The 18,939-nt window shown below is 42.5% G+C and overlaps 1 protein-coding gene across 1 annotated transcript in view; it reads right to left on the bottom strand.

The window, feature by feature from the left end:
• snrkb (SNF related kinase b) overlaps positions 1-18,939 on the bottom strand; it is a 113,736-nt gene that overhangs the window by 5,841 nt on the left and 88,956 nt on the right. The window contains exon 4 of the mRNA XM_041192534.1: positions 1,744-1,956. Coding sequence (XP_041048468.1) covers positions 1,744-1,956 — 213 coding nt within the window. The remainder of the gene's footprint in view (positions 1-1,743; positions 1,957-18,939) is intronic.

Raw genomic sequence — 18,939 nt, 5'->3', positions numbered from 1 at the left:
ATCTTTGCTTTCTCCTTCCCAAAAGGAATGATATCATCCTGAGAAGCTATCAGGAGTCCTTGGTTACAGAGCTGTAAAGTGCGACTAATGTTACAGACACTAATAAGGCCCAAGAGATGGTCCAACATTATCAATCCCTTATTGTTTCTAATAGTGAGGTCTAATGGTTGATGCAATTCACAGCCATATGCCAGATCATCACAATTCAAGCAGCAGCAAGCACTCAAACTCTCACCTCTCCTGCAGTAGACTGAAGAGAGACAGATGGCAATGCAATTTACACATAACTGAGAACCAGTGCAGGAATCCATTTAAATACAACCAATCTCAAGGCCACCTGAAGCTGGCAATGACCCTTAATATCTAACCATTTCATTCCACAAATCTCACTGAAACAGGTATATCCCATTTCCCCCATTACCTTTATAACCAATTATGGATATCTCAGTTGTATATATCTCATTTAAGTGATTAGGTTTATTCATATTTAGTTACTTCTGTCACACACCCCCCCCTCCCATTTCATAAAAATCAGGGGATCAATAAGAGCAACTTCTGCCTAAGAAGTTGATTCATACCCATTCTTCACTTTGCAGAGAAATCTGCTGAAAATTTAGCTTAACTACCCATCAGCTCCAGGCTTTGCTAATACCAGAACGAACAATTTCTTTTAGGGGTTACTTTAGAAATATGTCGGTTGTTCTCAATAATAACATGACAACCTCATTATAAAGCTCTCAGTTTGACTGCCCTGGATGCTGGTTCCCAGCCTTGTCCTGGAAAACTTCATGCTGCATTCAAAGACAAACCAGTCTGCACACCACTCACTATCACAGAAAATATTTGATTATACTGCAAGCAGGCTGAGTGAAAGAGGATGACTCAGTGACTCTGAGCTCCAATCAGATCCAAGGCTTTGAACAGCAGCTCCTCCCCTCCCACCCCACCCACGTAATTTGGTCTCTCTCCAACAGGTATGTTTGCACGGAATTCAACCTGGCTGCTAAATGCAACTCAAGAGTCCAACCTGCCAGAACATGCAGGCCAACACAAACCTAACCACTGGCAGAGTTCCCTGTGAAGCATAAGAATCTGCTCATCTGGCTTTTCCAGTGAGAAGAGCGAAGGGTATACAACTGGACAGATATCATGGCCGAGGATTTAATTAAGAAGGGTATCTCTCACGAATTTGAACAGTAAAAACTCAAACGTCTAAACAATAGGCAGAAGAAACATTTATTTGTAAACCCAGTTATAGGCTTTGTTGAATTGGAGATATCCAGAGGGCTTATTTAAAATTCATTCACAGGATGTGGGCATCACTGGCTAGGCTAGCATTTATTGCCCATCCTTAATTGCCCTTGTTCAGAGGGCAGTTTTTAAAGAGTCAACCACATTGCTGTGGGTCTGGAGTCACATGTCAGCCAGACCAGGTAAGGACGGCAGATTTCCTTCCCTAAAGGACATTAGTGAACCAGATAAATTTTTACAACAATCGACAATGGTTTCCTGATCATCATTAAACTTTTAATTGCAGATTTTTTACCGAATTCAAATTCCACCATCCAGAATTCGAACCTAAGTCCCCTGGGTCTCTGGGTTACCAGTCCAGTGACAATACCACTATGTCACCACCTCCCTGTTGGGGTGGGAAAGATACATTCTAAACTGTTTCACCAGTTATAAACACTGACCCCTCCAAATGAATGCCCACAAGGAAATAAAGGCACTGACAATACTCACTCTTGGATCAACTCCCTTTGTGCGATGTTGCCACATTCCATGGCCTGGATAATTATTTCATGCTCTTCCTCAGAGAGGCTTTTGTAAGACGTGAGGGGCAGGCTCAGCTTCTTGGCTGGTGATGGGTCAATGCCTTGGAGCCACGGATGGCCTTCAATCTCTTCCAGAGATGCCCGTTTCTTCGGATCCCTCTGTAACATCCTTGAGATCAAACTGCAACAACAGAACGAACAAACAAAAGCTTTACCAGTCGAAGAAATTCCCGAACCAAAGATTACAGTGAGTTTATTACGGCTCAGTTCATGCTAATCCCTCAAGAGCACACTCCTCCTCCTGCAATTTCAGTCCAGCAAAGCTCAACTGGAAGAAAACCTGCTTTGTGTAGGTTGAATCTTGTTGTGAAGAGGCTTTAGACCTTCCAAGAAATATCCACAAACTGACTGGAACAGCAGTGACAGTGGTTCTATCTTTAAGGGCTGAACCTAAGCTCTCTTCAGTTGATCTATCATCAGTGCTAAAAATGATTTGAGTTCATGATTTATGCCAGCATAACAGATGATGATTTCAGGAGTCTTGCCATGAAGAAATGAATACTTGAAGGACCAGAACAGTATGAAGGCACTTCTAAGATGCTGAACATGTGTTAACAAATGGCCGGGCTGGTGCCAGATTAGAATTTCACCCTCTGCAGCACTATCGTCAAAGGGGTCCCTCTACAATGCAGAGTAAAAGTGCAGCGGTTGTCTGGACCCTGGGGTATAAATGTCAGAGGTTTGGATTCATAATTTCATACTGGTGCAGACCTGTCATTTATGTAGCTGTACTTTAGCTCCAGAAACTTCTGCAGGTGGCCCACACAACACAACACTCCCATGACACATAACTCCATGGGTTTAGTGGGGAATGATGTTCTGGATTTAGACACCTTGGAGGTTGGGTATCTGCAGGAGGCCTGGGTCTTCTCTGATGATGCATTATAAACCTGGCTTCCAAAGTTACTGGATCTGATAAATAAATCGTAAATGAATCCCACCCCACCCTGCCACCACCACTTACAGGGCATTTTGCAGCCTTCTCCTTCATTTGAGGAAAGGTCCCCAGAAACACTCACGTGGGGAGAATTCCGGATGAATGTTAGAGCTTCTTAAATAAAGACAAATCCAAAATTATGGCAAGTGCATTAAAAACCCTCTATTGCTCCCAGCAGAACTTAAACCTTTGTGTCCTCTCCAAGTTCTAATGCATCTTCCACACAAGACCACCCCTTACCCCAGGACTGCCCCCCATCCCCACCACCAACCTACCCTCCCCATTAATAAGCCCACCAGGTTCGCACCCAATCAAACCGCTGGAATTTCACACCCACAAGTTTGCATATCACAACTCAAGAGTCATCTAGCAAGTGAAATTTAATCCCAACAGTTACACCACTACCCTCTCAGTGCATAATATAGGAAGATGCTTCACAATATAGAAATGTGTTATTGGATGTAAGAATCAGCTATAGACTGTGACAGGAATGTGAGGCATTGTTACATAACAATGCACAGAAATGCATCACACACACAGTAATGCATTCTACACAGCAACAGAAATGTCCCACAACTACACACAGTAATGGAGCAACAGATGATGCACTGTACTAGAAGGATGTGTTAACATGCCCAAAACAAGATCATGTTTCAGCTGCTATTCTCTCTAGATCTCAGCTGTGAAGGAAAGCTTCCCTACCACCCAGTTGCACAGTTGCAAACAATAGGCTTTTAAAAGCTTTCACAGGTGTCCTCATGCTAATTTGTCAACACAATATGTATTTAGACCCAGGACTGGAAATTGCTCAATGCATCTCTCAGGGTTAATAAGTCAGCCGTTAAATTAGTGAAGTTGTAAGCTTTACAGTCGCTAATCATTAAATATTGACCTTTTGACTGCAGTTTCCATTTTCTGATGTGCAGTGCCAGCAGCTGGACTCGCTTAAGTGGACCCACAAACAACGTACTTCAAATACATCTCCCATGTGAATACCAGGTCCTCAGTAACACAGGCAAACCCAGCCACACAGTTATTTTTGGTTTTGTGTGGGAAGACTAAAGGCCTACATAAATTATTTTCGAATGAAGCTAGACGTTAAACAGTGGATTAGGTTATTTTTCCAATTATTTTAGCATCTGTTGTATGTTCAGTAAACCTGTGAAAATGAGGACATTTGACTTCTACCTTTATAGCATTAGAAGTGGCTCATGGCTGCACTCTCATCTCAGTCACAAGGTTGTGAGTTCAAGTCCCACTCAGAGAGTAGAGCATACAATCGAGGCTGACACTCCAGTATTGCACTGTCAGAGATGCTGCCTTTTCCAATGAAGTGTTAAATCGTGGCTCTGTCTGCTCTCCCAGGTGGATGTTAAAGATCCCACCATGCTATTTCAACAAAGAGCTAGGTAGTTCGCCCTGATGTCCTAGTTAGTATTTATCCTTCAACCAACATCACCAGGCAACTTATCTGGTCATTACTGCATTGCTCTTTGTGGGAACTTGCTGTGTGCAAATTGGCTTCTATATTTCCTACATTACATCAGTGGCCACTCTGCAAAAATTACTTAATTAGCCATAAAGCACTTTGGGATGCCTTGAGGTTATTGCCAGTGCTGTAGGAATACCAGCCCTTTCCGTTCTAGGAACTGTGAGAATGATAAAAGTTGGAAGAGCAGGAATCTTCCCATCCCCAAAGATCTGAAACAGGATTGTCCAAGCTTTAAGATTTTGTTGGCTGTTCACATGCACGGCAGGGAGCCCTATGGATCACAAGTCAAGTTTAAATCAAATTTAGATCAAATTCAAACTGCCATAAATCTTCATGAATCTCCACGTACTGATGCTAACAGATAGATTCAGTGCTATAATTTAAAAATCACCAGATCCACTAAATTAAAACAGAATGAGCCAGCAAGAGAAAAATGGAGATATGAATAGGATTGAATTGCCTTTACCCCAAGGTTTGGGCTTTCAGACTTCATAGGCCCAAATAGCCCACAGGCTATTGCTTGGACACCACTGATCTAGGATCATGATATTTTCCTGCCAATGTAACAGTAACCCATTAATAATAGATGCTGAAAAAGTTCCATATGATTAAAAAAGTAAAGTTCTGAAGTACTTGTACAGGAAGGCCACAGGTTCAATCCGTGGTCTCTGACGGAAGGAATGAACAAATGAAACTTGTATTTATATAGCACCTTTTACATCCTCAATTTCCCAAAATGCTGCCCAGCCAGTACAGTCTCATCAGTGTTGTAATGGAAGTATATATGACAGCCACTTTACTCACAGTAAGGTCCCATAAACAGCAACAAGGTAAAAATGATTGTCTATTTCTCAGTGATGTTGATTGAGGGATCAGAATTGATCAGGACACGAGGAGAACTCCCCCGCTCTTCGTCAAATAATAACATGGGATCTTTTATGTCTACCTGACAGGGCTTCAAATTAATTTCAAAAAATTCAGCATTTCCAACAGTGCAAGCCTAGATTATCCTGTCAGGTCTCTGCATGGGGGATGAACTCACAGCCTTCTGAATCACGGGCAACAGAGCCACCACTGAGTCAAGGCTGACACATAGCTCTGCCATTTAGATATCAGGATATCAACAGTGTGCTACAACTGCTTTCAGCCTGCTAAGTGCACACACAAGTTCCCAATGGGTGAGATGTTGCAAGGAAATCAGCCTTCGTGAGATTGCTGCACAGCTCTTCCAAAGTTCATCAAAGAATCTCTGCTGAAACTCTATCTATGATCTGTATGAACACATTGATTTAACCTGTTGATTTGGGATCACGTAGTGTTGTGAATTCTGCTGCATGGAAAAATACATTAGGTGAGGAGAAGCAACGATGTATCAAAGTAATTCAGGACTGCCGCTGGTTCACATTTAAAAACCCACCATTTTGGCATGGTACCAATTCTCATTAACTTTTTGAAACTTGGTAATGGCTAGCAAAGGGGAGGCACTGGTATTGTCGCTGAACTAGTAATCCAGAGACCCAGAGTAATGCTCTGGGTTCAAATCCCACTGTGGCAGACGACAATTGAATCCAATAAAAATCTGGAATTAAAAGTCTAATAATGATCATGAAACCACCATGGAACCACAAATGCCCTTTAGGGAAGTAAATCTGCTGTACTCACCTGGACTACATGTGACTCCAGGCCCACAACAATGTGGTTGACTCTTAACTGCCCTCAGCCACTCAGTTGTATCAATCCACTGAAAGGTTTAAAAGGAATGGAACCACCGAACCTCCGAGCATTGACCCAGGCACCAGAAACCACAATGCCAAACCCAGCCCTATTGACCCTGCAAACATCTGGGGTCTAGTGCCAAAAATGGGAGAGCTGTCTTACAGACTAGTCAAGCAACAGCTGGACATAGTCATCCTCACGGAATCGTATCTCACAGGTAATGTCCCAGACTCCACCATCATCATCCCTGGGTATGTCTGGTCCCATCGGCAGGACAGAGAGAGCAGAGGTGGTGGCACAGTGGTATACAGTCGGGAGCGAGTTGCCTTGGGAATCCTCAACATCGACTCTGGAGATCATGAAGTCTCATGGCATCAGGTCAAATATGGGAAAGAAAATCTCCTGCTGATTATCATATACTCTGGTTGGGGGACTTCAATGTCTATCACAAAGAGTGGCCTGCTAGAACCACTACTGACCGAGCCCTAAAGGACATAGCTGCTACACTGGGTCTGTGGCAGGTGGTGAGGGAAACAACAGGAGCACATACTTGATCTCATCCTCACCAACCTGCCTGCCGCAGGTGCATCAGTTCATGACAACATCGGTAGGAGTGACCTTATGGAGATGAAGTCCCATCTTCACATTAAAAATATCCTCCATCGTGTTGTGGGCCACTACCACCATGCTAAATGGGATAGATTTCGAACAGATCTAGCAACCTTGAGGCACTGTGGGCCATCAGCAGCAGCAGAATTGTACTTAATCACAATCAGTAACCTCATGGCCCAGCATATCCCCAACTCTACCATTACCACCAAGCCAGGAGGGCATTTTTAAAAATTCTTTCATGGGATGTGGGCATCGCTGGCAAGACCAGCATTTGTTGCCCATCCAAAATTGCCCTTCAACTGGCCTTGCTAGGTCTTTTCATAGGGCAGTTAAGAGTCAACCACATTGCTGTGTCTGGAGTCACATGTAGGCCAGTCCAGGTAAGGACAGCAGATTTCCATCCCTAAAGGGAATTAGTGAACCAGATGGGTTTTTAATGACAATTGATGATAGTTTCATGGTCACTATCCAGATTTATTAACTCAATTCAAATTCTACCAGTTGCCATGAGATTTGAACCCTTGTCCCTATAGCATTAATCTGGATCTCTGGATTACTAGTCCAGCATCATTACCACTATACCATGTCCTTTGCATGCCAGAAGGAGCACCAGGCATACCTAAAAATGAGGTGTCAACCTGGTGAAGGTACAACATATGCCAGCATAAGCAGCAACTGATAGACAGAGCCAAGTGATCCCACAACCAACAGCTCAGATCTAAGCTCTGCAATCCTGCCACATCCAGTCGTGAATGGTGGTGGACAATTAAACAACTCACTGGAGGAAGAGGCTCCGCAAATATCCCCATCCTCAACGATGGAGGAGCCCAGCACATTAGTGAAAAAGATAACGCTGAAACATTTGTAACAATCCTCAGTCAGAAATGCCAGGTCGATGATTCATCTCGGCCTCCTCCGGAGGTCCCCAGCATCATAGATGCCAGTCCTCAGCTAATTTGATTCACTCCATGTGATATCAAGAAATGGCTGAAGGCACTGGATACTGCAGAGGCTACGGGCCCTGATAAAATTCCGACAATACGACGAGACACCTGTGGTCCGTACTTGCCGCGCTCCTAGCCAAGCTGTTCCAGTACAGCTACAACACTGGCATCTACCCGGCAATGTGGAAAATTGCCCAAGTATGTCCCATCCACAAAAAGCAGGACAAATTCAACCCGGTCAATTATCGCCCATCAGTCTACTCTCCATAAAGTGATGGAAGGATTCATCAACAGGGCTACCAAGCAGCATTTGCTTAACAATAACATGTTCACTAATGCTCAGTTTGAGTTCTGCCAGGGCCACTCAGCTCCTGATCTCATTACAGCCTTCATTCAAACATGGACAAAAGAGCTGAACTCCAGAGGTGAGGTGGGAGTGATGCCCTTGACATCATTTGATGCAGCATTTGATAGAGTGTGGCATCAAGGAGCCCTAGCAAAACTGGAATCAGTGGGAATCAGGGGGAAACTCTCTGCTGGTTGGAGTCATACATAGCACGAAAGAAGATGGCTGTGGTTGTTGGAAATCAATCATCCCAGCTCCAGGCATCACTGCAGGGGTTCCTCAGGTTAGTGTCCTAGGCCCAACCATCTTCAGCTGCTTCATTAATGATTTTCCTTCCATCAAAAGGTCAGAAGTGGGGATGTTTGCTGATGATTGCACAATGTTCAGCACCATTCATGACTCCTCAGATACTGAAGCAGTCCATGTCCAAATGCAGCAAGACCTGAATAATACCCAGGCTTGGGCTTGACAGGTGGCAAGTAACCAAACCACACAAGTGCCAGGCAATGACCATCTCCAGCAAGAAAATCTAACTCCTGACATTCAATGACATTACCATCACTGAATCCTCCATTAACAACATCCTGGGGGTTATGATTGACCAGAAACTGAACTGGGTCAGCCATATAAACACTGTGGCTACAAGATCAGGTCAGAGACTAGGAATCGTGCGATGAGTAACTCTCCTCCTGATTCCCCAAAGCCTGTCCACCATCTACAAGGCACAAGTCAGGCCTGTGATGGAATATTCTCCACTTGCCTGGATGAACACAGCTCCAACAACACTCAAGAAGCTTGACACCATGCAGGAGAAAGCAGCCCACTTGATTGGCACCACATCCACAAACATTCGCTTCCTCCACCACCGATGCACAGTAGCAGCAGTGTGTACCATCTGCATGGTGCACTGCAGGAAATCACCAATCCTCCTTAGACAGCACCTCCAAAACTAATGACCACTATCATCTAGAAGGACAAGGGCAGAGGACACATGGGAATATCACCACCTGGAATTTCCCTTCCAAGCCACTCACCATCCTGACTTGGAAAAAAAATCACTTTTTTCATTGTCGCTGGTTCAAAATCCTGTAATTCCCTCTCTAACAGCACTGTAGGTGTACCTACACTACATGGACTGCAGCGGTTCAAGATGGCAGTTCACCACCATCTTCTCAAGGACAATTAGGAATGGGCAATAAATACTGGTATAGCCAGCGAAGCCCACAATCCATGAATGAATACAAAAAGAACAAACTATAGGAATTGATCAATGTTATCCAAGGCAAATTGTCATGTGCATCTTCTGATTTTGGAATATTTATTGGCAGCTCTGAAAGTGCAGCTGATTCTCCATAACATGCCTGGAATAGGCTGTTGGTACTTTCTGTCGAGGTAGAGGGTCCCACTACAGGGTGGGGAGTTGGCATGAATCTAATACAGGTGCTTCTTGCCCACTGGTTCCAACCAGCTGCTACATCTTGTCCAATGAGGACATGGGTCCAACACTCTTCTAGAATATTCCAGCCGCTTGAGCCAATGGGAGAAGGTAGTCCCTGGACTACTTGACCGAAATCTCTGATGGAAGCTTCTTTTCTGTCTCTTTTGGATGGCAAGTATTTCAAAGGATTTTTAAAAAATCATTTCAAAACGTTCCCCCTGTAAAAGGAAAATGGGATGTTCCTCAGAGAGGGTTTGAACCTTTATTTTCTCACCAGCGGCCAGCCACACACAGACTGTTGATACTTCAAAAGTTTAAAAACTGGATTAGTTTAGATTTTTTGGTTTGCAGTTTTTGAAAACAGACAATTTCCCCCCTACTTTGAGATCTCCGTTTCCCACGCATCACTTTCCAGACAAGTGAACAGGCAAGGGAGCAACTTTTAGGGCCTCATACAATGAGGTACTCGAAAAGAGCCCAGGGTCGTCATTTTCTCTCCTTTGTCTGGCTATAAGCAACCTAGGAACAGGAATGCCTGGAGTCTGTTCCGTCATTCGATTACATAATGGCTGATCTGTAACAACTCAATCTACCCGACTTGCTCCTGTAACCTTGAATGCAAGGGCCAAACAAAAATCTATCAATTTTACATTCAGTCCCTCCTTCCCCAATTGGACTGAGCTTGGTAAGCATAATGGGTATTAGATTCAACCCTACACTCCTTGAGTTGCCATTGCAACTTTTTAAACATATGTTGAAGGGACAATTAAAAACAGGTAGTGTTTATGTACAGTATTTTGGTACAGGAGCATATAGCTATTTTGAAATTGTAATTTACAGACTGTTGAACATGAGACCCCTGCCCCACCCCGCTATACCACATCTTTACTGAATGATTCGCTCAACGCACTCTCCTCTGCCTCTATACCCCCCAGTACTTCATATTGTGCAGACAGGAACCAAATAAGATGCACGTCGATGACCACAGTTGGTGATACAGTGCCAGTAGAATACTTCTATTGCATTCCCACAACATTTCATTGCAGCTGTCTGTGGCACCTGTCAAGTAGCAATGATAAAATTAGGAACTAAAAATGCACAACAGCTCTCTAAAATACTGACTGAAGCAAGTGTTATTCATCAGCCCTTCAATTATAATATTCTATGTGTCTTAGCCACTCAGGCAGCACATGCTATTGACAGTTCCAGAAGGCTGAATTTACACCATGGTACATTTACTTTTCCACCTGCAACTTTAGATCTCAACCTCAACTCTTCTGAATTGGGTTTTTCTTCTCCTTTATATTTGGAGCTGAATAGAGTGCTCATACTGGTAACACACAGAGCCCAGAATCTAACAAGAGTCAACTCTCATATGTATCTGGGCTGAAGGTAGACCCTGATCCCACTTGTGAAAGACCAGTGTCCAATACATCTTCCCTTTTCATCCTGAATCATTGATCGGCCATCCTCTTATATTGTTTATATGCAGCACAACCTCTAGTTAAGTTATAACCTGGTAAAATACAATACTGCAGCTCCAAACAGCCACATTCTTGTAAAACCAAATGCATTCATATCAATTGTAACCATTTAATCAGCTGAGCATCCATCTACAAGGCATGACTTTGTCCCATATACCATTCTCTAAAGTATTCTCTGTAAATATTAGAACAAATAAGAGAAATGTGTTGGACCTTTAATGTTGTTGAGGTATTTTATGTTTCACCAGATAGCTTCAATAGTTTTAACTCAATTCTTCAAGACCTTCCTGATGACATTAATGAATCCACTGGGTTCATCTCTACTTCTTTTACACTTTGCTGTTAAAAGTGGTCCTCCTACACCCTCCATATCAAGATTCTGGTACATCATACATTCAGGAGGGTCCCAGGTTTGGTCTGTTTTCAGTTAACTGGTCTCGGCACTAGTGGTGGAAAAAGATGATGCAATCGACTTTGTGCCCCCTGGACTAGAACTGTAAGAAATCGTTGAAGACTCTCACCACAATCACTGGTACTGGACAGCTGAGGCCACAATCAGACTTGACTGAGATGCTTCCCATGGTTTAAAAAGTCTTTAAAGACTGAGCATTCAGTCCACTCATGAAGATTAGCCACTTTGCTGAGGTACGGCAAGACAACTGGTCTCTTTGGAGCAAGTATCCCTGCAAGACTCAGTGATAGATTTTTAAAAATTCACTACGAACCAAAAAAAAAATCCAAATTTTTACTGCCTGGCTTATATATAATATTATAAATAGCTGAGATGAAGACCCAGGTCTTGTATCACAATCCCCTTCTTTACAAGAACAGCTTTTCTCGACTATTGAAGTCCCATGTGAAAGGACACGCTGTTTCTTTGGTATCCAAGCACAGATGATCATGTTCCTGCCTAGAAAGCTCCAGCTGGCAACCTTCTGGTCTTTGTGCCACTCACTGCTGCCCTACTAGGCTCCAGTGGAAAAGAACAGTTGGCACAAGTCAGGCAAGGCTGACAGATACACCCCTCCCCCACCCTGTCACAATGATGATAAATTGTTCAAAAAAAATAGAAGCAAGAAAGCTGAAAAGTAAGAAAGCAATGCCCAGCTTATACTACAGGTTAAACCGAGTCAGTGCACACCAGCCAGCCATAACATCTAATAAAAGCCAGCATTCCTAGAATAACTGCCGTGATATTATGAAATAGTTTTTAATAGCCAGTGCACAATTCTAAGAATGACTTCAAAATGGTTTGATCTGCTAATGACTCAGTGTTAGTGGCTCAGGGGGATTTAAGCAATTAACCATGGCACCCCCTCAAAATATGTTGAAGGCAATCATCAATGGACATAATCACTATACACTGAGTGAAATAAACTGAATCCAGTTCTACAATGTTTTTAACTGTATGAAACATTACTGTAGCCCTAATTATTCATTATGTCTTCCAGATGCCGAGCAGTGAGATTGTCAGTCTGCTCTGTCAGTGGCTGAGATGGGAATATATTCCACAAAAAGGACCTGTGGTTATAATAATCTGCTAAATTTCCTGTACAGGTTAGTGGAACCAACCAGTTCCGTTGTCACTACTGTAACTTTAAAGGACTGACCTCCCCCGACCCTGCATGCCATTCCATGGCTTCAGGTAGCATCTGGGACACATGCAGATAACCAGTGTTAGGGGAGTCAGGCAACAGAATAAAGTGTTGATCCAGGTGCTATCTTCACCCCAACTTTCCAGCAGGAGAAAGAAAATGGTAAAGGATGAATATAAAGAATTGCATTTATATAGCACCTTTTACAACTAGCACTTTACAGCTAATGAAGTACTTTTGTGGTGCACTGAGTGTTGTAATGTAGGAAATGCTGAGGACAATTTGTTTCCACAAACAGCAATGAGATAAATGACTAGATTATTTGTTTCACCAATGATGATTGAGGGATAAACATTGGCCAGCACACCAGGGAGAACCCCCCCCCCGCCCAACCCCGTTCATCTTCTAAATAAATATATGGAATCTTTCACATTGTTTGAATCACTGGAATAGATGGATCAAAGCATCAAAGCTCAGTGTAACATCACATCTGAGACAATTAATTTACAATGTAACATTCCCTCCATATCGTGCTGAAATTTGACTTTGATTATGAGCTCAAGGAGCTCAGTTAAAGATTAAATGACTAAATATCTAATTCATAAGAAAATTGAGAGGCAATCAACATGGATTTCAGAAAGGGAGAGCTCCTGTAGGTGGTAACAGATATGGCAGGTGGGGGAATGCAATGGTCATGGATTTTCAGAAAGCCTTTGACAAGGCCGCACACAAGACTACTGGAGAAAAATAAGAGGTACGGAAATAAGGGGAGCGTACCAAATCAGAATTAAAAGCTGGCCAGAAGATAGAAAAGAGGGTAGAAGTAAAGGACAGTTTCCAAGAGTATTAGGGGAGGGTAAATGTGTTCTGCATCATTCTGTTCTGCCACCGCTTCTGTCCAATCTGAATGTCAATTACTTGGACACAGGGCCAGAGGAAGCAATGCTCAAATTTCCAGGCAATACTAAAACAAGAAGCATGATAAATAAATCAAAAGAAGCTCCAAATGGATATTGATAAAATGGTGAACTGCACAAAAAGTGGCAGATGGAATTCAATGTCAGCAAGTGTGAGGTGGTACATTTTGGTTAAAGAAATAGAAGTAATGATTATACCTTAAATGGAACATGAAAGTAGAACAATATTGGTGATCCTTTAAGTCCACAGTTGGATTAACAAGTTCAGTTCTGGGATTCAGATTTTAGAAAGGACGTCAAGGGAATAGAGATGGTACAGTGCCGATTCATCACAGGTTGAATATCCTTTATCCGTAAATCTGAAAACCGGACACATCCAAAAGCCACACTTTTTTTGAACCTCATCAATCTTTGGTGCGGGAAGTCTAGTTGTTTGTCTGCACTGTTGACCTTGCGATTTTTGTGAACATGTCAAAAAGAAACTTATTCCAGGTATCCTATATTTATTATTCAGTGATACATCTCACTTTACTAGCCATTTTATTTATTTTAGACTGTAACTAGCCTTGACTTATGCTATTGCGGGAAATCCGAAATTATACGCGGGATCCGAAAACCAAAATTATCCAGAATTCAAAATGCAATCGGCACTGAGGGTTTTGAGAAAGGATACTCAACCTGTAGAATGCTGCCTGGTTTGAAACAATGAGGAAACATTTGAAATATTGCCTGCTTTTTGTTAGAACAGAGGGGATTACAAAATGAAAACAGAAAATGCTGGAAATGCTCAGCACGTCTGGCAACATCTGTGGAGATAAAGGTCATCAGGCTAAAATATTAACTCTGCTTCTCACCACAGATGTTGCCCAACCAGCTGAGCATTTTAATCATTCTTGGTTTTTATTTCAGATTTCCAGCGTTTGCTTTTGTACAGATTAGATAGAGGGGTGATCTAATTGAGGTGTTCAACATTATGAAAGAATGGGACAGATTAGATAGAAACAGACTGTTTCAGTTGAGAAGTGTAGAACAGGGAATATAGAGATAAGGTTAAATGCAAGAGGTTTAGGACAGGGGAAGATTTCTTTCCCCATAGAGAATCATGAGGTTGCAGAGTGAGCTAGCAGAGTTAATGACAGGCCATGTCCATTTTTAAGAAGTTGCTGGATAGGTGGTTGAAGGTTGGGGGATATAGGGAAATGGGAACAGAGAATAGGATTGAGATCACCACTCATGGAGGATAAACAGTGGGAACTGGATGAGCTGAATGATCTGGTTTGATGTGGGAAATTCTACATAATTCTATCCAAATTCTGGAATTGGAGCAGTCTGTAAAATGGAGCTAAGGCCATGCTCAGATCAGCCATGATCTTTTTGAATGTCAGAGCAGGCTCAAGGGGCCAAAAACAATTTACTTCTGATCCTATTTCTTAAGCACTTACATCCTTCACCTTGAACCCATAACTCATTAAAAAGAGTCCTATCAACTGAGGCAGGCTAATAATTAAAAACAAAATGCCCCTGGCTGACATTTTCACTCTTTTTGTTTCTCGGGAGCACCTCAGCTGAATCTAGCTGACTCAACACAGACTAGGTATTGAATATGGGATTCTCTTGCATGGTAAGTGACCAATACACTAACAAACTGAACTAGTTGGAAACTTACTTTCATAGAGATTGAGCTTGAGAAAGCTAAGACTTATTTTTATTGAAAACTCTGGCTTGTATAAAATGGTAAGTCTTCCACTTATTGGCATGTTTAATGCTTTTTTGGGTGCTTTTTCTCCTGTGCAAAGATAAGTAATCTGTAGTTAGGTCAGCAGAGCCAAAAACTGATAATATTTTCTTAACCAGAGAGATTGCTAACTTACTGACCCTTCCCAGTAAATTCCAGATAGGGGCTTTCAAAAAACAAAATACATTGATGGGGATTGGGAATAGGACACCGCCTGCAATGTGCACATTCGCTACCTGAATATCAATGAGATTTTCAGCCCTCACTGTAAGTGGAAGCTTCTACGAAGTTAATGGGCTTTCTTCATTTTAGAGGCTAAACAACATTTGTATTAAGAATACAAGGACAACGACCAACATGAAGTCCTATTGCAGGATTCACCCTGGGTACAAAAAAGGATTTGATTTAGTAATATCAGGCAAAAAGTTATGCCCAATTAATATCAGGATCCTAATTTATAGCAAACTGTGACACATTCTCATCAGCCTCCCCAAAGTATAAGTGTATGTTAGGGAGGAAATGGTAGACAAATTCTCTAAGACTATTTTTTCAAACTTTTCTGCACAGGGCACCCCTACTATACATTTCCTCCCGGGCACCCAGGTACAGTATAACTCATTGCACCCCGGAAAAACCCTCATTGTGTCTTTGGGTAACTTGCTACCCAAAATGAAAAAAGTTAGAAAATAGATTTTATTTCTACTCAGCAATAGAAATAATTCAATATTAAACCAAATTCTGAAATCCAGTGGTGAGCACACAGAAATCAGCAATCCCATGAATACCTATTACCCAAGTACCTTAGTGTAAGACCCTAATGAATGAGAACTGACAAGCACTGGATCCTTGACTTCAAACTGTGTACATGATTTATCTTGGAGTCATATTAAGTTTGTTAAGAGTGTGCTTCCCCGCCCTCAATTAAAAACTTGAAGACTAATTTATAAAACCAGCTTCAGTCCCTTTCAGACTGAGGGACAGGGCATTAAAATCTGGGCTATTCCTATAGAATAGGGTACTGAAGAATCCAATACATATTAAGGCATATTACTCATGTCTGCAGCAATGAATCTTATTTTTATCAGATATCTTTCCATTTTCAATGGCTTCCCTCCCAAAGAGGTCATATAGCACAGTCACAATGAGCAGTCTTGTACTTCCATTGTGAGAAGAGTGGCCCTCTGAACAGCTTCTTTATTGCAGTGACCTGCTACAAGACTGGCACTTCACCTCTAAGTGCTAAGCCACCGAAGGGCAGCAGAAGATCCCTGATGTGGCCATAAATTCTGGTGCGATTGATTGAACAACGCACAGCGCCGGGGATTAGCAGGTCAGTCTGAAGGACAACTGCACAGAGTTGCTTTGTTTTATTCTTTTCAATTCCCTATTCATTATTGCTGCTCAGTCACAGTTTCTGTTACGTTTTAAACCACAGCAGGGCTTATCTAGGTCCTCTGCAGTTTTGGAATTTCATTATACCTCCAAGAACCCAATCAATATTTTTTTTAAAAATAATATGTCTCAGAGTTATTCCTATATCATGAAACAGACTCTTTGGACCTTCACTGCTAATATTGTATCAGATCGTCTGAATGCTGCAGCCTTAATTACACAGGATACCTTACTCACCAAGTGAGTAAGAATGAATCAGTGAACCCTTTGATGTTTTTATCCTATCTCCATAACACTCAGACAAAAATAGGCTTTTCCCCCAGCGAGGGATTTATTCTATTCATATCTAGGCAAGCTACCTTTTCAGATTGTACACATCAATGACACTATTGCCCACTAAAGTCCCTTACAGGAGTGAGCCATCTTTAAATAGTCCCATAATCTAGACAATGAACATTGACAGTGTGATGGCTTCAATTTAATGCATGGATTTGTATTAAATAGTTCACTTCTATATGTTACTAGAATTTAAAAGCCCAGACTTTTTAGTAAGTCACAAGAAGTAAGAACCACTTAAATAAAATGTAAAAAAAGACATTGGGCAGAATTTTGCTGGTGAGCAGGGGGCGGGGCTTGCTCACTGACACGTAAAATGATGTGGGATAATGTCGGGTGGAACCCCAGACATCATCCTGCCCCATTTAAATTTTCAGGAAGGTGGGGGCACAGCAAATCAGCTGTTCGCCTGCCGACCTGTCAATGGCCAATTGAGGCCATTGACAGGATCATTTAACCAATTAAAGGACCTGCCCATCCAACCTTAAGGTTGGCGGGTTGGCCAGGAACCCTGGCGGCAAATAGAGAAAACATGAAACCTCATCCACCAGCGGGATGAGGTTTCATGCAGGGTTTTAAAAATTTTGATAAAGTTATTAAGTAAATTATGAACATGTCCCATCTCATGTGACATTGTCACATGAGAGGGACATGTTAGGGAATTTTTTTTCTATTTTTAATATTTTTCAAAGTGGAAGCGATCTCCCTGAGGCTGCACTTACAGCACTTGCCGCCGGGCGTGAGTCATGCTGGGTGGGCCTTAATTGGCCCGCCCACGTAAAATGGCGGCACGGCCCACTTCTCCAGTAGGGATCGACTCCCCGCCCGCCAGAGATTGGGTCAGGCCCACCCACCCGACAGGCAGAAAATCCTGCCCATTGAGTGATGGAATTAGTGAACACTGGCCCAGAACTCCATTGAAACTTGTAACAAAATGACAGCGTAAGTATGGGGAAATGTCGATTTTCACCATTGACGATCAACAACTTCTTGGTGTGGTATTAAAAAATGGTGCAAGTTATGCCAGTTTTTGTTACACTCATTTTTATGCCACTCCCAGCTTTTTCAAACCTTCAACACTGATTCGACCAAACTGCTGTCAAAACCAGAAACACAGCTACACCCTCAAACAAGCTGCAGCTCATAAAAATTTCCAGAGCTTTTACCAGTTGGCAATGGGCTGCAAAATTACGCATAGGCATGATAAATACACAGAGTGGGGAGTGGCATGGCGAGGTGGGTAGGTGTCCCTGCTGGCTGCCTTTCTTGATAACAAGTAGCCAGTTAGGGAAGGATTATGTCAGGGTATAGTGTGGATAGAGGGTCCCATCCAGGACCATAGGCTATTACCTGGGAGAGGGAGGGGATCCTGTTAGGGCCATAGTGGAAGAATAGGCTTGAACAGAAAAACAACATGAATCGGCTGACACTGTGCAGTGTGGTGTATAGTACCTTGGAGGTTCAAATGTGGAACTTGACAGACAGAGAGAGAGAGAGAGAGAAAGAGAGGGGAGAGAGAAACAAAGTAAAGAAAGAAGCTGTCCTCAGATTGTCCCAAAGTGCTTTACAGCCAATTAAATATCACTGAAGAATAGTCATGTGATATTGGAAAACATGGCAGCTCACTTAGCCACAGCAAGCTTCCCTGAACAGCACTGAGATAATGACCCAGTGATTTGTTTTATTGATGTTGGTTGATGGATGGTTGGCCAGGACAGGAAGATTTATGCAATATTTATGTTCGAGGACACTTCAACTAGTGCCACTATCAGGACAGAACCTGGAGGCTGATTTTTGCCTGACATGCACCATTACTCTGGCCGAGAATCCACCCTCTGCTATCAAGGTAACTTCTGCTTTCTAGTATTAGGACATCCTGCTTGTCACAGAACCTTCACATTCCAATAGATTGTAATGCTTCCCTTGTGCTTCAGCTGTTACACTTTGACAACACACAAGACCTTGGGAGTAGTAAGCTTTGTGACCATTGACACCAGCACAATAGGTGCTATCTATTGCTTCACAGATTGACTGCTTAAGTCAACTAAGAAAGACCTAAATGCTGCCTTCCCTTTGCTGGAGTGCTGAGAATCAGAAATCCATTCCTTATCTCGAAGTCTTGGACTACTCGCTCAATCTCAATAATCCTTTACCAATGCC

The sequence above is a fragment of the Carcharodon carcharias genome, chromosome 7 (genome assembly GCF_017639515.1).
Source record: "Carcharodon carcharias isolate sCarCar2 chromosome 7, sCarCar2.pri, whole genome shotgun sequence".
Taxonomy (NCBI): domain Eukaryota; kingdom Metazoa; phylum Chordata; class Chondrichthyes; order Lamniformes; family Lamnidae; genus Carcharodon; species Carcharodon carcharias.
This window is presented reverse-complemented; position numbering and strand designations above follow the sequence as displayed.